Source organism: Manis javanica, chromosome X (genome assembly GCF_040802235.1).
Source record: "Manis javanica isolate MJ-LG chromosome X, MJ_LKY, whole genome shotgun sequence".
Classification (NCBI taxonomy): Eukaryota; Metazoa; Chordata; class Mammalia; order Pholidota; family Manidae; genus Manis; species Manis javanica.
The window spans coordinates 27,170,326-27,190,204 of record NC_133174.1 but is presented as its reverse complement, the minus strand read 5'-3'; the positions used below and the strand labels follow the sequence as shown (position 1 = coordinate 27,190,204).

Here is a 19,879-nt window from a genome sequence, read left to right as displayed (position 1 = left end):
TGGTTGTAGACCAGAGGGAAAGGTAGCAATATCACAACAATGGTGAAGCTGTGACATGCCTTTTTGACTTTATGTGTCAGGTGACTTTCTCATTAGCCACAGCCCTCAATACTAAAAGTAGATATAGGACATTTAGAAGAAAAGCGGAATTGGTTGTATTCATTTACTTTTTAGAACTATTTTCCTGTTGTGCAGTAAGAGACTGCCTTCCTAATTAGGTTCTAGTCCCTTAAAAGGGGGCTCAAAAAATAACTTGTTATTCTCCTGGTGCCTTCTACTGCATTTATTGGGTTCTCCCTATGAAATAAAGTCTTAGTATTTTAAGGAAATTCAACATTTTGTGAGATTGGGATTTTTTGCAGTTTTCTGTTGCTAAATTGGATATCATCACTTTGTTTTCCCATACTACTCACTCACCAGATTGACTTTGTTATGAAATAATTATTGTCTGGGAGGCCTTTACCTAGACAACATTTTAACATTTAAAAATGTATGTGAAGTATAGACCAGGGGCCAGCAAACTACAGCCAGAGGATCAAAATTGGCCTACCACCTGTTTTTTGTAGATAAAGTTTTATTCAGACAAGCCATGCTCAGTTCATTTATATACCATCTATGCCTGTTTTCTCACTATGTGGCAGAGTTGAGTAGTTACAATGGAGACCATGTCCCAGGAGCTGAAAATATTTATTCTCTGACCCTTTAGAGGGAAACTTTGCCAGTTTTTTTTCTTTTTCTTTTCTTTTTTTATTTTGGTATCATTAATCTATAATTACATGAAGGACATTATGTTTACTAGCCAGTTTTTTTCTGATCTTTGTTTTTCATATCTATACAAAATGCAAATAATTACATTATTTTAGCTATTCCTTGAGGATATTTTGAGAAAAGTGATCAAAATTCATTCCTATATTATTTTGGGTTGAAAGTGGAAATAAATGGCATTTTATGCATGTGTATTGGGCCATGGGAAAGCTTATCAGAAAAAATGCATTGTACTTTCAAGATACTTTTAAAGTAAATATTCAGTTGCATCTTGATTTTAAAAAAAGTTGATATTTTAAAAATTCATATTTATTTAAAGTAATTTGGAGGAAGTTACTAAAAATAGTAATCATTTTATAGAAGTAATAGTCCAACTAGAAAGTATTTCAGCATAGGCAGTCTTAAAGTCTCCAGGAATTGGATGGATGGATGGGTGGATGGATGGATGGATAGATAGATTTTATTTTCTTTGTACCCTAAACACTTTGATATAATGAAAATTAGACTCACTATTTGGAAATTTCAACTTAGAAGTTTACAGAAGGATTTGTTATGCTATAATGCACTATAATCGTGCTGTGTATAAACTTTTTCAAAGATATAAGGATTATTCTTTTTTTTAATCCAAAGTTACATGCTGTTATGGAATAAAGAAGCCATAGTATGGCTATCCTTTTAAACTCTACTTGAAAGCCAGATGCACTTTTGTTTGAAGTTACATGGCTTTGTTACAAGTAGATGGCACAAAAAAATGCTCTCTGCTTTCTGGTGATTCACCTTTATATTTTAAAAATGTGAATTTCTTCTGTTCTCCCCTTGTTTGTTTCCTGAATGCAGTGCAAGTTCTAGTTCAGTGCCAGTTATATATCTAGAATTTCTTAGGAGGAGAGTTTATGGAAGAGGCACTTGAGGCAGGGATATACAAGTATAAATAAAAGGAGATTTTAGCGTATCCTAGGTTCCTCCGCTCATCTCCCTTTTCCTACAGTGCAAAGAGTGCACTTTGGAAGCTTACCGGAGGGATAATTGCAGAGTGCAGCATCAAGTTATCAGGAGTCCTTGACTTTGAATAGGCTGTATTGCAATCTAACCATGGATTAAAGTCTATTTTCATTTCCTGCACATACATTACAGTGAGGGGCAGAAGAGGCAGCCTGGGACTTCCAGTCCCCCACTGAAGAATGTTCTCCACAGTATTATTTTCTGTGGTGCTTCCTAAGCTGGATAGTGCTTTCACATACTCACTTTCCTTCTCCTTCGAGAACATTCTACTCTTCTTACAGAATGGAAAGTAGGCCAGTTTTTTTGTCAACTCTATTTCTACATCTTTATTTTGTAAGAAATGACAAGTGCATTTCAATGAGGATTCTGTTTTAGTTGGGCTATGGGAGATTCTGTTAAAGTATCTGTGTACAGAGACCTGCCCATATAGTAAGTGGTCAATATATGCTTCCTGTTTCCGTGTATGAATGAAGAAATGCTTTGAACAGCCATTTAGAGTCCATTTTGGCTCCCTGGGAATACTTAATTTCATAAATCATTCCTGCGTTGGTAATGCAACAGTACGGTTAGAATGAAATGGAAGGAGGAAAAAACAACAACAAATCCTCCTGGTGCTCATTTTTGGGAAGTTGTTTCAGTGAAGGGGAGGGGAAGAAAGGCAAATAAAAACTTGTTTTTTTTTCTTTTGGGCAGAGAAGAAAGGCTGTCCAAGACAGGCCAACAATTCTAAAAAGAAGAATATTATTGCCACACACAACATGGATGAATATCAGAAACATAAAAGTCAGACATAAAATAAATGTCACAGATGTAAAAGCCAGACACTAAAGAGTTTGTACCACTTATATGAAATTTAAGAACAGGCAAAACAAATCCAAGGTGATAGATGTCCTTCAGTAGCTTGAGTGGGAGGGTGGTTATTGACTGGGTGAGGGGCACAAGGCAACCGTCTGGGTGATGGAAATGTTCTATATCTTAATCTGGGTGGTGGTTACATGGGTGTCTAAATATAAAAATTCATCAAGTTCTCTACTTTCTATGTTTAAGATTCGTGAACTTTATAGCTCAGTAGAAAATGAAATAATAATAATAATGAAAATTTGGAGGGGTAACCAAATTTAGCATGAAGGCTTAGTAGCTTCCTTGGAAGAAAAGCATGGCAAACCTCTGGTCTAAAAAGCTCTGCTGAATTTAGCATAGGAGACTTTTCTAAATAAGGACATTTATAGTAGTTTTTGTTGCAAAACATTTCAAATCCCAAAGGATGCCTAGTATGCAGTAAAGTCACATCTGTTTGGCTACAGCAAGGAGGAAGGCTGCTGAGCACAGTTCTATTGATTCTTTGAGGACCCTCTGCTTAAAAACGATACCTTTCTTTTTTCTTTCCAGATTGGCAGATTGCTACTCTGGCTTTACTTCTGGGCGGTGCTGCCATCATTCTCATTGCATTCCTGGTGGGCTTGATTTCTATCTGCGTGGGATCTCGAAGGCGCTTCTACAGACCTGTTGCTGTCATGCTTTTTGCAGCAGGTAAATATATTCATTACTTTCAAACCGGTATTAAAGTTTCATGAACCTTCCTACTATCCTTTCTCAGGCAGAAGCAGTGTATGGTTGCTTGTATTACATACAGATGGAGAGGCATTTGTTATATTTTAAGGTAAATTGATTAAGGGTTTATCACATTATCAGTTTTCAGTGTGTTAAGCATTTCACAAAGTACAGTGGCAATTTCCAAACTTCTAACTGAAAAAACATGAATAAGTAATAGTTCTTGACAGGGCTGCTGCCTTAGGAATTGCAGCCAGGTGTATTAACCAAGTCTTTTCTTCACATCCAGTTCCCCCACCCCCCTCCTTTGACTGCCGCCTTGCTGATCTTGAGGCAACATTATTTTTTCTGCGGTGGAACTGAAAAAAAATTCTAATATATGTATGCTTAAAAGTGTAAATCTGTTTGGAAATGTTTACATGGTTATACTGAAAAATCATAATGTGTAACAGGAACCATCAGCTAGTTTAGTTGGATGAGGTTGATGGCATATTCACTAATTTAACAAGTATCATTCCATAAAGCACAGCTTGGATGAATGTAACAACCAAAGTAAAAGTTTTACTTTTACTAAAAGTCACAGAGGTATTTAGAAAAGGGGCTTAAAAGACTAAAAGCTCAGTACATTATTTTATGTGTTTAATTTTCATTTATACGAACAGCCTTGACTATATTGTTCTTTTTGACTCAAACTGAAATAATCTTTTGGTGCCTTCAATTTACCCTGTCAGTCACATCTGATTTGAAGACTGAAAAATAAGTCCCTATGACTGTCAATAATGAAGACACTGACAGAACCCTTTAAGATGTTAGATAGATTTTTTTTTAAGCTGTTTAAAGATGGGAATAGATGAAATTTTCAGGATTTGAAGGGTAATTTGAGCTAAAAAAACAATCAGAAGTGTTCTGCTGCCCCCTGCTGTTTGTGTTCATTTTCCTCTATAGACCAGCCGAAATGCAGATATAAAAATGAAGGTCCAAAGGGGCTGAAGGAATTTAGACATACATCTAATTCACTTGCTCAAGATCACATAGTAGTTACTGGTTGACCTGGGGCTGAGAGGCTACTGAATCTTAAACTAGTGGTTCATTCACTACTGACTCCCTCACTCACTCATTCAACTGTTTTGTGGGTGCCTATTAATGGACTGAACATTGTATTGATACCTGTAAAAGTGGCTAAACAGTACCACAGATAGTTTCTAATAGAGTAGAGAACACTACTGCAAAAAACATTTTGAAGATTTAGGCAGTGGCCGTAGGTAGTATCATTACTTTGTTAATCTCATGTGTGATAAAGATCTCCATTGTGAATCACATAGTATAACATGAAGATTCTTCTAAAGATTCCATCACTCTAGTTTATTTCTTAGTTCATGGATTTACCATGGCGATTTTTAGAATGAAATAATTTAGATATTTTAATTATAGTATAAGTTTTTCTTTGCAGCTAGGATTTATTAACATAGTGATTAGATAATCAGTTATAATAGACTTTTGATAAGTTCTAAAATGCTGTGCCATTCTTTCAAACTGGAATTATGTTTTAAATAATTTTTAGACTACTCAGATATTTCTGATTTTAGGAAGGTAAAGAGATATTCTAGGCATTCTCTTATAATATCCAATTGTTACTGTACTACTTAGTTACTATCCCACTTAGCCTTTAACTTACCACATGACATATGCAGCATCTATAAAGAAATGCATTGTTCATAACACCTATTGTCAACATGCTTAGTAAAGTAACTCAAAATTTCATTTTTTCTAAAAAAGTTCTGTATGTTTTTCCAAGCATAGCAATATTCATGAAAATGTGAAAGTAAATACTGGTTATAACAGCAAACAAACATTGCAAATGAACATAAGTTACAGGTAATGGAAATAAAGATTTTGATACAGCTCTAGCTACCACAAATATTAGTAAATGATAAAATAATGAAAAGAATCCCTATAGCAACACTCATAAGATTATTCTACCTGCTGAGACCTAAAATGAGCATTATACTCCTTCATTTTAAAAATGTACATGTGCTGAGATTTAATTTTATCCATTTTGTTCTGACACTGTATTTGTGAAGCTCTTTTTTAAAATAACCATTAGTTTAGTGTTACTTTGCATATAGGCAAGGTAAAACTAGGGGCTGTTTTGAAACATGAAATGAAAAGGTTTCTCCAATCTGCAAAAGCCATTAAAGAGTCGCCTATAGCCGATTTCTGGGAAGGTTATTCATTATACATAATAATCCATTATTTATTTGGACATCAGATTAACAAATTTGGAAAGTCTCCCTGCAACAATGCTAGCTAAAATCATGGTGGTCTACTTTGCTTGCTTCTTAGTAAACATACTTATTCTAGTGGATGGCTTGTGTCACTTGTAATTCAGTTTGGTGATTCTTTGCAAATGTGCATTTGGGGCCATTTCCCCTTTTTACTCATCTTGGTCTGCTTGAAAGTAGTCTGTTTCTCCTCTTTTCTCAAAATGTTTTCTTTTTCTCCATGTGATACGAAGCTTTGTCTTGGTGTTCACACACAAATATCTTTCTCAACAAAGAAATATTCTTTGTTTTCTCCTGCTGAGACATGCAGTACATAAAGTAGAAACAGACATAGCATTGCCACTCTGAAACATCTCTACACAGGACTACATACGTAATTAATTCATTATCATGTGCTGTGTCTGGTTTTCTTAGGCAGTCAATAAATAGTTGAGTGAATGATAGAAAGATGACTAAGTTATGTGGCTTCTAATGTGATAGGCATGTAAACAACTAGCTAACTATAATTCAGTTTTTCATAAACCATTTCTCTTTCTTTGGATATATAAAGCAGGGAGTTTCACCTGACCACAAAGCTAAGACCAAAACAACTCAAACAAGTAATAGTTGTAAGAAAGATTTTTTTATTGATTCATGTTTTCATCCATTTATTTAACAAATACATGTTGCGCCCCTGTAGTATGTGACTATACTGTCTTGGTGTTAAATAATATATTCCCTAAGGGTTTTTACTAGAAGCTGATGATGAAACCTCATAAAGACAGCCAAACAGATTTGAAAGGTTTTTGTTGATCTCTTTTTCTCTGAGGTCCTAACTGAGAATCGGCTCATTACCTTCTTGAATAGTTGCTAGAAGTGCTAAGAGTTAGTCATCACTACAGCCTATTTAAAATGTCTCATGTTCTACAACTCTCTCACTCATTGGTCCTAGAAATCTAGACTTCAGCTTAAGATGGCATCTGTAACAATAATGTTGATAATAATCATTCACTGAGCACCTACTATGTGTCACACTGCTAGACACATAGCATATGCTATCTCTGATGTAACAGTCTTAAGATTAGATATTCCTTATCCTCATATTATCAATGAAGAAATAGGTTTAGAAAGGTTAAGTAATACCCCAGGATGATCCAACTAGTAAGTTACAGAGCCAAGGGTTTCAGTTCAGGGCATCTTATCTGGCTTGAAAGCTCATGTGTGGATTCATGAACCATCTTCGCTTGGGTACATAGAACACGTAGGAAAACGAGCAGAATCAGCCTTGAATTTTAAATGCACCTGCCAACTGTGTACTGCATTTGGAGTCCATTCTGGAAGCAGCACCTGAAGGAAGTCAACAACTTGAGATGCCATAAAGACCATAAACAATCAGTACAGCATGACTGAACCAGAGCACATCATGAAAGCTGTGCATGTTTCCAGCACAGTTGACTACAGCACATTTCCTAGTGTCTAACTGACAGTGACAGATAATGTACGATGAGATTTTGCTAACTGGCATCTAGTTCTCACTAAAGACTTGGTGAAATTAGAGGGGTTGCCTCTTTCTGGAGTCCTCTTCTTTTACTCTCTGGCTTTATAGATCTTTTTATACCCCACTTGGACTTACGATGATTGTTTCCCTTTTTTCTAAGGCCTTTGATACAAGTTGCAGAAAATTCCCACTCTTTTATAATTCAGATTTTAAACAACAGAATCCCCACTGATTTTACTAATGATGTTTCCTCTCTGTAACATCTGCAAAAAGCCTCCTGTCAAGAAATGCTTATGCAAAATGGTGACTTTGTTTTTTAGAATCCTGCGACCACTTTCCATCTCTGAGCTTTGATTAGAGGCTTGCATATGGCAGCCCTCCTCACCACCCTGTATTAGAGATGGCTGGAGGTATTTCAGTCTACATTTTGACAGAAAAATTAATGTCCAGCTTAGATTTCAAACTTAAAAGGAGTTCTCCTATTTTAGGTTTTTATCAATATCAAACTGTCCTTTGGCTAGAACAGTTTACATGATCACTGCCAATAATTAATTTAATATGTGGTTTAGGTACTGAGTAAATTCTAACAAGAAAAGAAATGGATAGCTTCGTATCAATCCTTCATGGGCAAATGTTTTTATTCTCCAAATTACCATTCCTTTTATGTAAATTCTATATTTAAGGACTTGGCTGCTAAGTTCTATCAATTTTGTCTTTAAAATTATCTTCTAAGTCTGTAGCTTCTTTGCATAAATCACCATTACTGCCTTAGTTGAGGACATAACTCTTCCCCAAATGGAACTTCTTGGTTCCCTAATTGCACTTCCCCTACTGTGTTTTATTTTCTATGGTAACATCTGACTTTAAATGTCTGTAGCTCTTCTTTTCTTTCCCAGAACCCAGCTTCAGTTTTTCTTCTATCTGTAGTCTCTTCTTTACATTCTCTGGACTTTCTTTCCTGCTGACATCAACCTTAGTTATCACTACACACGGGTCTGCACGTGTTGACTAATTTCCTAGGGGCCTGTCCTTCTCTAGTCTCCTCTGCATTATTCTGTCTTGCATATAAACACACGAGATGTCGTTCTGGAATCCAAGGCTGGTGTCACTTGCCCTTTTGGTTTCCCCAGAGGCAGAACCTGAGACCAGGAATCAAGTGCAAGTACTTATTTGGGGAAGTAAAAAAAAATAAAGGATGTGGAAATTGACACAGGAAAGGGAAGGCAGCTAATAGAGAGTGCCTTATCAAACCAAGTTGTTGCCATAAGCAGCTGTAGCTTAATCTTCCTGGCAAAATTCTAGAAACCAGTATATAACACACACCTCAGTAATCTCACTGGAAGGCCTGGGGATCTGGGTATTTATAAACCATATTCTGAGAGTCATTGGAAAGGGCTGTTGCTGATGATGGAAAGACAGCAGAGTTCATTTCCCAGAATGCCAGACCCGCCCTAAAGTCAGACAAAGTAGCTTTAGTGGCCAGAGGAAAAGTCAGGCAAAGAAGTGTAGGTGTTGACAATTGGAAGTCAGATGGACATGTACTGGGGTGATGAGGACGACAGTATACAGACAGGGCACCAACAGCATCCACAATTTTAAAAACCTCCAAGATGTCTCCCTGGAAAAACCAGTGTATTATTTTTATGACACACTAAGCCTTTTATAGTATGAACCAAACATGTCCGTGTGAGTGTACCCTTCTTTCAACCCATGTACCTTTTCTACAAGCACACCCTCATATCTTTAAGTGCTATACAAGCTGCTTCCTCTTCCTAGAGGTCTTTTCCTCTTTCACTTCTGACCACATCCTGTCCATCCATCAAGAACCGGTTCAAACGGAGCTTCCTTTCTGAATACCCTCTCTTATTTTGCCAAGATGAAGTGTGGTGCTTGGAATGTTGTCAGAGCTCAGTAAACACATGATGAGTGGATTAGAAGTGAACATGCTTCTAGTAACTACTGCTGAACACATTCATTTGGAATGATTATTTCTGTGTTTCTCCACTATAAAGTATGAAATATCTTAATCCCTTTCACCTAGAACCCAGTGTGCGGCCAGTAAATGGTTGTTGAAATACTGAAATGTCTATCCTCTTAGAAGAAAATATCAAATATTTTGAATATTTCAATTTTGAAAACAGTGAAAAATACCCGCTTAAAACTAGAAATAACACAAGAATAGGTACATCTAAACTCTTGTTATGCATCTCTCCACACAATTTCAGGGCTGGTAGTTGTATTGCCTCTTTTCAAAAAAGTGGGGAGGGGGAATCAAATGAACCTCAAATTCCCTTCAAATTCTAAAATGCTATACAACTTTACCCACGTTGCCTCTAAGGTAGAGTACAGAGAATACCTCAGCTAGTGCCTGTTAGATTTCATTGGTCGGCAGTAAAGTAGAAATACAGTGTGGTGGTGTTTTCTTGAGTTCTGGACTCTTAGTTTGTTTTTTCCTTTACAGCATCTATAAAAGTCAAGGAGGCATTTTTACCTGCATCTATGTTATTTTTATTAAATGGAAAAAATTATTTACAAATGCGGGATTATCTGTTTTCTCAATTTTGCTATTACATGCCTTTTTCTCAGCGATTCCAAAGAGAGTAAAATTAAGTCAAAGGCATAAAACGTTTTAGGGTAGTTTTCATCTGGCTGAACACCATAAAGTTTTATCTCTATGAAAGCTGCTCAGAAGAGTATGCCAGTGGAGCCTAATGAAGTTGTATTTCCACTTTTCCATTAGAGGGACATATTGTACCCTGGAGGCCAAATGTTTGCTAAATAAAACACATTGAAATGAATATTAAAAGCAGTTTAGGTAAACATCTCACTCCAGATACTAGCTGATTCACAAAAGAAGCGGTATAATTCTTCTAGAATCTAATGTGGGTAAATTATTACTTCTCTGCTCAAACTCCTCTCGCAGCTGTGCAGCGCAGTTAGAATCAAATCCAGACCCCTGACCATGGTGTGTAGGGCCATCCCTGAACAGGCCCCCAGCTCTCTTGTCCCTCTCATCTCATGCCAGTCCCTTCCTTACTCTCTTGATACAACCACCACATCTTTACTGAAGTTTCACTGCACCCAGTGTACTCCTGTGGCAGAAGTTTTGCACTGCATGTGCCTTCCACCCAGATTGCTCACTCCCCACTATATGGATGTGCACCCCTCACTTCATTCAGGTCTGTGCGCAAATGACTCCTCCCTAGAAAGGCCGCCCTCAACTCTCAGTCTTAAAGAGCAGCCTGTGCCCCTCCGTCTTGTCTTGCTTTTTTGTATTTTCATTTCTCAGCAATACTTGTTGTATTCTGTATTTATTTACTAATGGATTGCCTGTCCATGAGAGTAGCAACTTTTGTTACCAGCACCTTAACTGTCTCACCTTAGAAACATTCAAATATTTATTGAATGAATGAATGTGTTGAATGAGTCAATGAATTACAATTCCTAATTCACATTCATATTTCAGTCATGTCAAGGCAGCATCAGTCATGCTTTGACTAGTAACCAGAATATAGAGACCTAGGAGAAATGCCTTTTTTTTGAACTTGCTTAGTAACTTTGGAATTTCTTTCTCTTCATCCTTCATAGTTGGTAGCCACTGACGTCTTGTTAGTTTTAAGACATCTAAAACATCAGAGCTCCCTTTCCATGACAAAGGCACAGAGCCAGCTGAATATTTTTAAATTAATATACATTTAACACTTACTGGCTGGAAATAGATGAAGTGTGTGTTGTATAATATGCTGTCAGTTGTCCTAACAACGACTTTAAACTTATTTCTGAGATTTTTAAGCTATAAATAAGGTGTGATTTCCATTTTGGATGTTGAGAGATTCTCCTTTTATATGGACCTATATATCCACCTGCTCAGTAATAATGTGGAAGTGTGGTGGGCCAGTGCTGGCCTACAGCGGTGCTGAGCTGCGTGGCAGAGATGTTGGAATTCTTTTATCTGGTTCCACAAAGGTCACTTGACCCCGCAGTCAGAGCCTGATGGAAAGTAATGATCTTGAGTAATCTTGCCCTCATGAATTTTCTGTTATGCATCAGTTTTATGCCACACATAGATGGCTTGTATAGACTTTCTAGGAACATTAATTATATTGGTAGTAATGATCTTTCACAGGTAGTGGGAATAGATGAGAGTATATTTTAAAGCACAAAATTCTAGTTTATTAAAGACAGTATCCATCCTATTGCTCTTAAGAAATGTAATAAACTACCTTTTTTTAGTATATCAAAGTATATTCTTATCTCCTACTCCTTAATTGTTTTTGTTGTTGACATTTGGAATTTACAGTATTTTTAAGATGTAGTAAATAACAATTGTTTTAAACAAAAGTTTATGTATCAGGCACTGGCAAAGTTTGTAATAAAGGGGCAAATAGTAAATATTTTGCCTTTGTGGGCCACATGGTTTCTGCTGCAGAAACCTGTCATCGTAGTGCGGACAGGATATAAATGAACACACCTGGCTATGCTCCAATAAAACTTTTTTCCAAAAACAAACAGCAAACTAGATTTGGTAGTTTGCCAAACCCCTGTCAAGTATTACTGTATGCCAAACTTTTCAGGGAGAAGAGTGTCTGTTTTTGAGGATGTTAGCAATCATATAGCAGAGAATGAGGCCACTGCATCCCATAAATTCTACTTAAATTGATTTAAATAAAATAGAAATTATATAATATTCGATCTAATAGGAAATTATGATTCTGAATGGAAGACATCATCTCTTGTATAATCCTGTGTCTCTCATGTAAAAATATCCACGGGATAAATACCATTTTAATTTTAGATACTCAAAAAAACACACAAAAACCCTTCCCTTTCCTGATAATCGGTTTGTTGTCTTTCATTAGGTATGACTCATCACATTTCCCCTTGAGCCCTCACAGGGTACTAGGATTTAACTAAGAACTAAGAGCCAAGTTTTGTGCTCTATTGTAGATAGCCATCATTAGGTTAGGTTTTCCAGGACCATTATCTCCTCTGCCTTCATCGAATTAATTCTTTTTTAAAAGTACGTGAGGAATAAATATGTAAATGTCATCTGTTATAGCTAATAGAAAATGTATAATTAGATGCGGCTTCTTGACAAAGATGACGTTTGAGTCCCTTTTTAAAGATGAGCAGTATGGACTGGATGAGAGGAAAAGTATGAAAATAGTTTTCGATCAGAGTAATAGAAGTAAAGACATCAAGGTAGGAATTGGTGAAATACTGGGCTGAGTTAGAAGCAACAACAGTGAAAGCAAGACTTAAATCACAGGTTGACCAGTTTCATCAGTACAAATGAATTCAAATTCTCCAGTTCCCTAAGAGCATAAATAAGTAACAAGGATTTTAGCTGGTATCCCAGGTCACTGTCCTTAGGGAGCTATTTACAGGGTTTGTATAGTGGAACAGTTTAGCTTAACTACCACTACTTGCCATCATAGCGATAATAATGTATGTGTTTGTAAAGTGAAAATCGCTACTTTGTATGCTCATATAAACTATTCTGTTGTGCTAATTATTTCCTCAAATACTGTTATAGTGATTTACTGATTATTAATATAGTAATTCTTACTGTATTGTGAAATAGAAAAACCATTAGTATTTTAAAGTATACCATCTAGAAATAAGCAATGCTTCACATATTTATTGGTTAAAAAGTAATTCTCATATATATGTGTGTTTGTTGTATCATTTTATTTCCTGTAAGTAACATTTTTCTAATTTTGATTTGCTTTTCTTTCAGTTGTTCTACAGGTTTGCAGCCTGGTCCTTTACCCAATCAAGTTCATTGAAACTGTGAGCTTGAAAATTTACCATGAGTTCAATTGGGGTTATGGCCTGGCCTGGGGTGCAACTATATTTTCGTTTGGGGGTGCCATCCTTTATTGCCTGAACCCTAAGAACTACGAAGACTACTACTAGAACCAATAGTCTCAAATTTAAAAACAAACAACCATTCAACAAAAGGATTACGCCTGCATCTTTTCTAACTCACTGTTTTCTAAAACACTTGTGGAGCATCAAGCAGTTTACTTGATTTAACGTCTTTTGCCTTTTGGCTGTCAACATCATAACCAGCTTTTACATCCATGTTAGGGACCTGCACAAGTTAAGAGAGCTGATTAGACATAGGCAAATGCTGCAAACTTCCAATACGTTCATGTCATTTTTCTTGACAAGTGAAGGGTCCTAAATGCCAGCAAGCATTGTGAGAAACTAGCTGGAGTGCAAAATGCCTGAGTCTCCTATTGCCTGCAGGGGAGCAGCTGGCATAAGCAACATTTAGAAGTTTCTTTACTCCCACAAGGATTCCACTCAGAGTGCTTATCACCTGCTTAGCCCACCCATTGGCCCTCGGTTATTTGAGAGAGCTCTTGAAAAGTGAACTGCCCTTAGGCATTAATGGGAGTTCTGAATGTAACTGGTTAATGGTACATATTCCATCTTTATGAATACTCTTTTTAGTGGGAGATTATGCTCTGGCAATCAGCATCTCTCTGGGAAGGGAGTCAAGACTTAGAGACATGTGCTTTTCATTATGTGGTTAGAAGTTGTGCCTCAGCCATATCTAGAATGAGGAAAATGGAGAGGCTCTACTTTCCCTAGGGCAACTAGAAAGAAATATGCATGAGTTGCTTTTGTCCCAATTGCCCTTTAAATCATTTACCAAACATTACAGCAAATAACTGTGCATATGTAACAGCTTAAATATTTTTATAGAAGGTGAACCATTAGTATAAATGATAATGAGCTGTTCCCTAGCCCTACACCATGCATTTGCCTATTACACGTAAAATTAATGTTTGCTCTAGTGAAGTGATTTGAACACTAACTTTGTACACGTTGTTAAGAGGCTTAGATCGGTATTCACGCTTACTTAATGTACAAAAGCACATATACCTTAAAGCTTTTGCTCTACGTACTCTACTGTTTGACTGGAAAGTTGTAATAGAATTGTATAGGAAGAAGAATTGAAATGGTGTTAATCGGAAAATGATTCTTCTATAAGCGCTGTAGTTGAAGAGAGTAGCAATTAGGATGATCATTTTGTTTAAAATTCATTAAAATAGAACGCTGCTTTTTTCAAGTATTTTAAATGTCTTTATGAAAAAGGAATAGCAATAGATTTTTATAAATGTCTAAATGTCTCAGTAGAGGAGTAGAATTCATCTGGTTATTACCTGGTCCTCTGAATTAACTCATGGGCTAACTGATTTGTGCACACAGCAATGATGGATTTATGTCAAGGGAATCGTTTGCCGGCTGTTCAAATGGAAGGAAAAATCAATAATAGGGAATAAGTTTGCAACTATCTCACTATGCAAACTTGTGATAATCCTATTTAATACACAAATTTGGATAGTTTATTTATAAACATATTTTTATATCACATATACAGTTCTAATATAAAACTTATAAATGGTATTTTTGTTAACAAAGACACTAAAACAGTTATGTCCTGGTTTTGGCCCTCTTGCAGAAAGAAGCACTGGAAAAATCACTTAAAATGTACCTATGTTCTACTGTATTGCAAAATCCATTAAGAGCAAGACCGCATCAGTGGTATTTAATAATTTGCTTTCCTTCCCAAAGCAGAGTTCTGCTTTCAGCTTGTCTTAGGATCTGTTGCCAAAACAGCAGGAAAGAAAAACCTATTTTATTATTCAAATGCTTAAAAAAAAACTCTTGCCTTGTAATTTTTCTATAGAATCACAAAGTAAACAAGAAGAACCAGGCTTATTCTGATTTTAGCAATGATAGAAGTGATTAAATGCATGCTAGAGAGAAACCATTATAAAAGTATATGATTCTATATAGAATCATAATAAACTGTGAGTGGAAGTTTTCCAGAAGGATACTAGTATTACAGACTCTTTTGAAGCAATTTTCTTGACAAATAAGTAAAATCTGGGCCAAACTGTCCTGCAGTTAATTACCTATTGTCAGAGCAGCATGAGAAATAGATTTGTTGGATAGAGAATTTGGCTACTGAACACTCTATTGTGAGAGAACCTCTTTATTCTTGAATAATGGAAGAACAGTATGTTGGTGCTGACATCAATGAGGCGCTTTTCTTAGTCCTAGTAGAGGATACAGTGTGCTATTAGACCAATATCACATCTCAAGTTTTACCAAGTTTTCATTCTCTGTCAATATGACAAGCTGGAAAATGACAGAATATATTATAGGCTAAGGCACACACATTTGCAGTTTACTGGAAAGTAGACTTATTATATAACTTTTCCCTTTCCTGGTGAAGAGCCGTATGCTATATGTCTACCATCACTAATATTTGAAAGTGTTTTCAGTACTAACAAGCTCAGTACAACATGAACGTTATTGTTGCTCACCTGAAACACTGTTTTGTCTATCAGAATAAACACAAGTGAATTTTCACCTACATTAACATAATGTTTTTGCAGCTTGAGGTTTGTTGGATGTTTTCTTACGAGCAAACCTGTTAACTACAAACCCACTGTCTATCTTAGAGAGATATATATTCACATACACATACACACATATAGCATAAAGTACTCAGCAGGGCTAGTTATTTGGATTTCTTGCACAACTGTTTAGCTTTTTGTAAGTTCAACATGTAAATTTTAAAGACAAATATAGAGAGACCTACGTGTTTGAAATATAAATGATATATATGGATTAGCATGTACCTGTATATTATTAAACATGCAATGAACTGACTGGTAAGTGATGTCCAATTGTATGGCTAGCAATGTAATTTATTCAGACTGTATTTTTGTACAGAGCAGCGCACACTAACCTATGCCTCTGTGTCCTCTTTAATGCCTAAAACTGTGCCTAGAAACTTCATCTGTCTTAAAAAATAAAATATACTTCATGCTGTTTATGCTATTAGTTTCTCTCTTGCTGTTCTATATTTATTATTTTTAAATATACATGTTTACTACTTAAATATGAATTCATGGTATTCTGATTATTTTTTGTAACAGTCCTCTGGGGGAACGTGTTTATCACTCCAGTGGTTTTGAGTTTGCAGTTTCACAATCGGTTCTTCATTTCATGGTTTTTGTAGCTGACATGAAATTATCTACATGGAAAAAATAAAAATAAAAGTGGTTTCACTGATGTGGTTTGACTGAGTCTTCTCTACTGTGCAGACCCTTTAACAGGTGCCTAAATTATATGTCTTCAGTTCATTTTCTCCTTTATAATACATATTATTTAGAAAACGGGTAAGTATGACGTGCTATTTTGTATACAATTTAGCCTTTTCATTTCGAATGTTCTCTGAAAATGCTATGCTGTGAAGCTGAGTTATACGAACAGTTAAAGAAAGAAATGATATTAAATGTCTTTCTAAACAGTGTTTTAAAGTGCACAGAAGAAGGTACAATATAGGCTATTGTTTCTCCTATTTTCTAATCACACAATTAGAAAAAAGTAGTAAAAGGGTTTGTTACTCTGTTTTGGTTTTTGCTTAGTTTTCAGTGTTTGCAAGGTATGTTAAAGCAGGCTTTCCTGAATTCTATATTTAATTAGAGAGGCACTTTAAATTTTCAATGTGCATATACACACGTGTGTATGTGAAAAAATGAATAGAATTAGTCAAAATTACACATCAACCTTTGTGTATATAAAATGTGAATATATTTGTAAAGAAATTTAAATTAGTCAAAATTCACTTTAGAAAATTTTCTTAACAATATAAATAGAACCATATGTAATTGAGAAAACTTACATTTTAGATAAAATAGTCTGAATGTAAAATATGTATTTTTGTAGTGAAGATATTCTTTCATGTCTCATATGAACCCTCACATTTTGAGAGGTTCACAATGTATTTTTCTGCTAAGAAGAAAATTTTGTAAATCGTCTGCAACCCTATGATATATTTAATATCAAACTTTAAAAAGTATGCATATTTAACAGTTAGAAATTCTAACATTTTCACAAACTTTGATTTTGGAAATTTTCCTTTCCAATGGCCTTATTCTAATTTGATGGAGTAGCATGATTCGCTTGATGTATTTTATTTTCAGTATAAAGTATTTTCATTTTTATACAGAATTCTCATGGACAAAACACCTTTACAAACATGTTCTGCCTGATAATTATCCACGACCCAGTTTCTCTGAACTTAGAAGACATTGGAGACATAACTTCACTGGCTTGGACAAAGGAAAATCCTTTGCCTCAGAGATTTCATTGTGAATATGAAACAGGAAGGCAATTTCAATTTGCTTTGCCGTAATGGCCATATAGCCTGTTAGCAGTTTGTTTAATTAAGTCAGGCCCATACTATGTCAACACAGTGTTGCATTTTGATGGCTTTTAATTCATTTTGGTTAGAAAATAAATTGGTAGTAATTTTGTATTCTGTAGAATAATCCACTGAATACCTGGATTTCTAATTTATTTATAAACTTTTCACCTTATGACCTATTAATAGCTTTTCAGAAGTGTGAGCTTAGATTAAAAGAGTAAATAAATTTAGAATTAAGTGCTTAGTATTTTCACAGAAAGCACTGGTTTATGTGTATAAATTAACTCATGTGATTTATGAACATGTTATCAGAGTCACCGGCTAGGTGATAGATACACATTTATATTCCAGCAGTAAGTCTAATGTTTCTAAAGTGTAACCAAGAGAACAGGAGCTGAGCTGTTTAAGTGGGAAGAATACTGTGTGCTGTTTCTTAGCCAAGATTAATAGCATACAAAGAATGGTATTCTTTGTAAAACTAAAGCTGTGTCGAGTGGTTCACCAGAGGGACTCAGTTTTGGCAAGCAATTATTTTCAAGTTGAATGACTTCATAGGAATAATGATTATAAAAGAAGCTTGGAACAAGTACTGGAAAACCATGTCATCAAACCAGCAGAAACCTTGAGTACTTCCATTTCTGCATGTGACAAGGATTAATGAAGAAAATAGTATCTAAACAGTTTAGATATTTTTATACTAATTTTGGCATGGGTGAGAATAAGTTTGTGGGTGACCTAGAGGCATTTCTTATACTGTATATAGAAGAAAGGCAGTCAGGCATAGAGTAAAACTTAAAACATTGCATATATATATATATATATATATATATATATATATATATATATATATATATATATATATAATATATGATGGACTGAAGACTGCCCCCTGGTTGTTTGAATTTGTCATAGATACAAAATAATATGATACAGCCTATTTAATTATTTTTAGTAAAAATATAGTTCATAAGGGAAAGTTGAAAGAAATTGTTTTAAACCTGAACAGAAAGCATTTCTCTTAAGATTATTTTAAATTTGGGGAGTTAAATTACTGAGGATTAAATGGAGAAACACGGCGGGTCTTTGATGCTGTGTTAACTGGAAAGATAAGGGGATCATGCTTGGGAATCTTTCCCAGGCAAAGCTCTGTATCAAGCGTTCTTGGAGAATGACTCCCCCTTTTGCGGCCTTATCACTGCTCAGTGGGAATGGGGCAACTCCTGACATGAAGAACAAGTTTTCCAGTTCTTAACATGATCTAGCCATTACGGTTGTGCTAATGATTTGGATAGCTGTATGTTTGAAAGAAGCTAAAGGAGAAATTTTAATTGTTGGGGAGGAAGAATTTTCCTATACCCTTCAAGTTTCTTCTGGCTAGTCTAAGAATCAGATTGACATAAGACAGATTAACAGGAGAAAATCAAATTTAATTATGTACTTCTGGAGAATCCATATAAACATGAGACATTATAAAAACAGGTAAAATGAGGTATATATATCATTCTGGACTAAGGAGAGGTGGATAAGGGTCTGGGACTATATAGAGAAGGAAGGCAATTCATAGGAAGAATGACGAGTAAATGTTTGGTAAACAAATAGTTGCTGGGCCATCCAGAAACAATGGGACACAGAGAAGACTGGTAATAAGGCCTTGCTAAGTTCTTCCCTGTACATCACCTCAGTTCATGTTACAATGAAGTTAGTTATGTGTGGTGATAGCTCCCTTCCTAGAGCAGGTTGTCCATCTAAATTCTTTTTATGCAGTTGGAGGAAGGCAAAAAAGAAAAACTTGAGTCTTCCATTTCTTAAAAAGAATCAGCCTGAAATAATCCACATGCCAAAGACATTTTGGGGTAGCAAATTTTGCTCCCCTACATAAAACATTTAACACTTAAGATCGCTTATTTCCCATTGAACTCCCACCATGCTGTTCACTGTTGGAACAAATTCGACATAATATAGACATCCTTATGGAGGCATAATGCTTCATGTAAAATTTCCAGTTGTATTTTCTGAATACCTTGATATTTTTTAATGTAGCTTAATGAAGTAGAGTTGGAAAATCTAAGAGTATTTGCAAACCTCAGTATTTAGCACATACCTTTTCAACCAACTTTCAAGACATGAAAAACTGTCACCCTTATTTTTTCAGGCATGAATAAAATTATTTCTTATGTTTTGATATCAGAAAGTCAATAAACATTAGTACATATTTAGCCAGGTATTTGAAATTTAGGAAGTTCAAGTACAATCCTGAATACAGCAACCTCCTGCTGCCGATGATTGCATGACATCTTTGAATTAGAAATGCTCTGAAAGTTGAGGCAACAATTAAGACTTCTTATACCCATAAAAAATTAAAAACACTGTTTAGCTTCATTTAGGCTTGTTGGACTATGGTGCTGTTTGGGTGGGGAAAACACATGTAATGTGCTGTTTTCTTAAAGTTAGGCTGATTTTTATTTACCAGTATAAATATGTACAAATTCCATGCATGTATATACTTAGAATGGTTCGCATATTACCTGTTTTGGAACTGGAGCATTTTTAGAGTTATTTATA

The 19,879-nt window shown here is 35.4% G+C and overlaps 1 protein-coding gene across 1 annotated transcript in view; it reads left to right on the top strand.

Annotated features, from left to right (window-relative positions):
* Positions 1 to 16,179, top strand: part of LOC108397665 (transmembrane protein 47) — a 28,612-nt gene extending 12,433 nt beyond the window's left edge. The window contains exons 2-3 of the mRNA XM_036992419.2: positions 3,157 to 3,297; positions 12,818 to 16,179. Of these exons, the coding sequence (XP_036848314.1) occupies positions 3,157 to 3,297; positions 12,818 to 12,996 (320 nt within the window). The 3' untranslated portion in view covers positions 12,997 to 16,179. The remainder of the gene's footprint in view (positions 1 to 3,156; positions 3,298 to 12,817) is intronic.
* Positions 16,180 to 19,879: the final 3,700 nt, after the last annotated feature.